Raw genomic sequence first — 4,971 nt, forward strand, 5'->3', positions numbered from 1 at the left:
CTCCCACCCCGCCGCCACACTGCAATCTGCTTGCAAAGTGTCAAAAAATTGGCCGACAACGCCGACGATACAGTGGCGGCAGGGATCGAAAACCGCCGCGGACCGCCGGCCAATCGGCGCCGAGTAAATAGTGACGTCACAGAACGGGCCAATCAGGAGCGCGGCTCCCGGCCATAGCGCGCGGCGGAGGCCGGCGCGCCCGGCCGGCCGGAGTAATGCATAACGCATGAGCCGCTCCGAGCGGGCGCAGAGCGGTGTGATGGCGTCCGCCGCATACGGCGCCGTAGGTGCGGTGGGCGCGGACGCCAGTGTGAGTGGTGCCGAGACGATGCTGAACTCGCCGGGTTACGTGATGCGGGACGGCTCGGACATGAAGTACATGCCGCACCCGCAGCAGAGCCCGGTGCCGCACAACCCGTGGGCGTTCGCGCCGCAGGCCGACCCGGGCCACTGGGCGACGGCCATGCACCCGCACGTGGGCCTGCACCAGGACATCAAGCCGCAGACGAGCGAGATGCTGCACCACGGCCGGGTGCCGCAGCACATGGCGCCGCACGGCTGGCACCCGCCCGTCTCGTCGCCATACATCGGCAGCACTCCCAACGGCGGCCACCTGCAGCACCCGGGCTACGTGATGAACGGCATGATGCCGCACCAGCTGCCGCACCTCGGCCGGGACCCGCACGAGCTGATGGGCGCGCAGGGCGAGCACAGCCAGGAGATCGAGGAGGACCCGCCCTCGTCGGACGACCTCGAGGTGTTCGCCAAGCAGTTCAAGCAGCGCCGGATCAAGCTGGGCTTTACGCAGGCGGACGTGGGCCTGGCGCTCGGCACGCTCTACGGTAACGTCTTCAGCCAGACGACCATCTGCCGCTTCGAGGCGCTGCAGCTCAGCTTCAAGAACATGTGCAAGCTGAAGCCGCTGCTGCAAAAGTGGCTGGAGGAGGCCGACTCGACCACCGGCTCGGCCACTTCCATCGACAAGCTGGCCGCGCAGGGCCGCAAACGCAAGAAGCGCACCAGCATCGAGGTGTCGGTCAAGTCGCTGCTGGAGCAGCACTTCCTGAAGCAGCCGAAGCCGGCAGCGCCCGAAATCACCGGGTTGGCCGACTCGCTGCAACTGGAGAAGGAGGTGGTGCGCGTCTGGTTCTGCAACCGCCGCCAAAAGGAGAAGCGCATGACGCCGCCCGTGGTGGGCGCAAACTACGAGAACGGCGACACCAGCTCGCCGCAGTCCTACGTCTCCCAGTCGGAGCTGCAGCACATGCAGCAGCAGCAGCAGCAGCAGCAACAGCAGCAGCAACAGCAGCAGCAGCACCAACAACAGCAGCAGCAGCCGCACGGCGGCAGCCAGCCGCCGCCGCCGCCGCCGCCGCCGCCGCCGCACGGCCAGCAGCCGCTCGGCCAGCCCCACTACCACCACCAGCGACGGTTGGACTCGATGCAGGGCTCGCCGCCGGCCCACCTAGCCCAGAGCCATAGCCCGTCGATGATGTCGCCACAGCAGGCGGCGTCGCTGCCGCCGCACTCGCAAGGGCTGGCGGCGCACTGACTGGGCCTGCCGCCGGCGACAGAGACGCCTCCCACGCCACCCAGTGATCATAGAGCCATACAAAGACTATACTGCACCGGACACGAACACTAAGTCAGCGCGCGCCCGCAGTGTACATAGACTCTGTATAGTCCTGTGAATGTCGCCACCGCTGTGTGTGTGCGCGCGCGCGCGACCGGTGGGCGGCCAGCGGCAGTGCGGTGCATCAAAACGCGCGCTGAACGCCGGCGAGCGACGCCTGCCAGGGAGCTCGGTAAGCAGGTAGCACGGAATTGCTCTTACTCTGTCCTGTCGCGCGGCCGGCCGCCGGTCCGGGCCGGGGTTCCCGGCCCGGCGGCCGCCCAAGGCCGCGCCATAAAAAGCCCACCACCTCGGCCGCTGAGGCCCGGCAGATTTATCTCCTCGTGTGTCGTGTTCGGGTCGCCATCCCCTGAGTTGTGGAGCTTATTCGTTGTTAGCTGGGCAGCGCGGCGTGGCGCGACGCGGCCGCCGCGCGCGCCGTCCGCCGACCACACCCAGTCCAGTCAGCCGCCGGCCAGACTGCTTTGTGATAGAGACGGCAAAAGCGCGAGGGAATCTCATAAGGAATACCTCTAATATTTACATTTTGTGTACTTACGTGGGTGGCGCGGCGCTGTGCCGGTCGGCCGGCGGGCGTCGGCCGGGTCGGCCGGCCCGCGTGCAGAGTTCTGACCGCTCTTCTGACCCGGCTCCGTCACCCGCATCACCCGCGTCGCCGTCACCCAGCCGCAGCAGCTGGCCTGTTTCGTAGAACATAGCTTAAACTGATAGACTGCCCGGTAGGACTTGCCTAGCCATACGCGTTGGGGCTTGCCAAATTGTGTAGCCACAGCGAGGGCCGTGGCCGCGCCGGTGCTACCGCGAGCGCCACAATGACGTCACCAAAGTGCGTGTCATTCTCCGGTGACGTCAGAAATGTGACGCCGTCTATCGAGCCAAACCAAAATTGTTCTGCAACACTAGCTGCCGTCGCCTCAATATTATAGAGTTAATTTCCAAGAAAGCTGAGCATAAGCATGTGTGCACGAAAAATTACGCCATTTGTCCGTTATTTAAAGCATAGTTCAGCGTCATTTCGTTTTGTTTTCGTGCATGTGGCATTATTGAGTTCAGAGGATGCACTGTGTACCTCTGTTGATCGCTTTACACTCAGCCACTGATGCTTCCTTCCACAAATGTTTCCTGCATTTTCTGTATGCCGTCGCACGGGAGCGTTCCGGTGAACGAGACATGAGTGCCAAATTGTTTCTTGGTAAAGCTGTTCTTACCATAATTGGTATTTATAGGCTGTTTTGTCTTCTGGTTAGAAAAGTAGATTCTCGGCAATGTCCGCTTCACATTTTATATGCTCAACATTGATAGAGTACAAGGGTGGTATATATTTTCCATACGCATACATTCCGTTGTAAAAATAACTTTTCGTAACATTTCAACGTGCACTTCATGCATTAACCAATCAAAATGCTAGGTGACAGTAATGTTTTATTAACGATCAGTCGCTATAGTCATGCTTAATATGGATATACCATGTGGACGATAACGACTACAGTGTTGCAATTATTTGTTTTTTGTTATGTGTATTGCCGCGCCATGAGGAGCGTGGGTCCTTTTCATCTACGCTCTTGTTGATGTCATGTCTGTTCGCGTGTTCAGGCATCGAGACCATGTGTAAAATAAATCCCGTTTGCCATAGTTTCAAAGTTTGACTCATATCGGCGAGTCGGAACAAAGGGGAAACGCGAAATGTCCGGTCGGAAGCGGCCTAGAAATACCCCGAAACTGATCTGCGCCGTTCAAGTGTTAACCCAAGTGGGCATAAAAACGGCAGGCTGGGGCATCGAAGAGTAGCGGAACAGCAGAAATATGGCTGAATCACCGGGTGAAACATGCGGCCGGGCCAATCTGACCGTATCTGGCGTCTAATCTGGGGCTGTGATGGGAACGGAGCGGGCCCCTACCGACTGGCACATATGACTGCGCGCAGGAGAAGGGAGCCCGCCGCTGCAGACGGCAGCAGGCAGCTGGGCAGAGCGAACACGGGAGCAGAGGGATGGGCAGCCGCAGAGAACTCCGGGCTTGCGGGCGGCGCTCGCTGCGAAGAAAGAGAAGCGGCGGCACGCTCCGTCCGTCAGGCAGTCATTTCTCTTCGCCGAAGACCCGCGCATTCTTCTCTTTCTCTGGATATCCATTTATTTCATTCTTATCGCCTCTCTTTGTGGCGAGGTGCGGCGCACGGAGCTCGTGTACCAGCAGCGGGCGTTTTTACCGCGGCGTCGCTGCCAACAAAGTGTGGTCAACAATTGGCGCGTAATTTATGTGCCGTGACTCAGAAACGATACAGATGTGGCGCGGAAGGGGTAAATCACGACTGTCAGCCGCGGCGAATCGACGCGTCGGGTTTGCGCGGCCCGTGGGAGCGCGTGTGACCAGTGTTCTGGTGTGAGCCGGTGCTGGTCCGGGCCCCGCTCTTCGCAGGCCGGCTGCGACCGCAGCTGCCGGCGCGTCGCGCGGCCGTCCGCGGCGTCTCCGGCGCGGCGGCGACACCGGAGCCGAGCCGTCCGCCGCCGCCGCGCCGCTCGCGTCTTTGTCGCCGACGCCTGGCCGTTTGTCGCGCACGTAGCCGTTGAAATCAAGCCGCGCCCCGAGATGGCAGGTGTGCCGTCGCCATGGCAACAGAGTGGTCCGGGGAAACACGATCGCTCACCTTTTCTGCTTGCTCCCCTCGGCGGCGCGCGCGACGGTCGCGGCGGATTTGGCCCAGCTGCGCCGCTTTCCCTGCCGACCGACACCGGCCACGCGTCTTGTCCGCGTCGGCGTCGCAGCTTTATTGGAAAGGGTTCGGGTGCAAGTTTCCAGCCGTCAATAGCCGCAATCCATCGCGCGATTCAATTTTGGCAACTTGGTTCCGGCGAATTTACGTTCAAAAATGGCCTGTTAGGGAGGGAATGGTGTGGGGGAGCATGCGCCAATCGTCCGCGGAATTTCACGAGCCGCCCCGTCAGCGGCCAGCGACGGCGGGCGCGTGTCTCAGCAGGGAGCCATCCTATCGCTCCGGTCAGCCGATTATCGCACCAAGCCTCGAGGGCCGCCTCTGGGAGCAGCCGGCCGTGCTCCGACCGGTTGTGCAGATGAATCTCCTGGCATTTCTGGCGCTTTTTGCCTCAGGTCCGAGTGGTCGCGTTTTTCCGGCAGGGATCGCCTGTCGCGGCTTATTTCATTTCTCATTAGCGCCTAGCCGATGCTCCGTCGACTGGAAGTGGCCGCTGGTCGGCCGGCCGGTCCGCGAACCGCGCCGTCCAACAGGCCGGTTAGCCGCGGTCTGCGACGTTCTCTACGGCAGCGGCGGCCGTCCGTCTGCCGAGGCGTGCGCCAGGGGCCCGTGCGCACCCGCGCCGTGC

General features: G+C 61.8%; 1 protein-coding gene across 1 annotated transcript; it reads left to right on the top strand.

Annotated features, from left to right (window-relative positions):
• Window positions 1–226: 226 nt before the first annotated feature.
• On the top strand, window positions 227–3,266 carry LOC119100187 (silk gland factor 3). Its single transcript, XM_037223298.1, has 2 exons — window positions 227–1,330; window positions 1,385–3,266. Exons 1-2 carry the CDS (start codon window positions 227–229, stop codon window positions 1,550–1,552), a joined length of 1,272 nt encoding a protein of 423 aa, XP_037079193.1. The 3' UTR covers window positions 1,553–3,266.
• The last annotated feature ends 1,705 nt before the right edge of the window (window positions 3,267–4,971 follow it).

The sequence above is a fragment of the Pollicipes pollicipes genome, unplaced genomic scaffold (assembly GCF_011947565.3).
Source record: "Pollicipes pollicipes isolate AB1234 unplaced genomic scaffold, Ppol_2.1 Scaffold_4881;HRSCAF=5763_pilon_pilon_pilon, whole genome shotgun sequence".
NCBI lineage: Eukaryota > Metazoa > Arthropoda > Thecostraca > Pollicipedomorpha > Pollicipedidae > Pollicipes > Pollicipes pollicipes.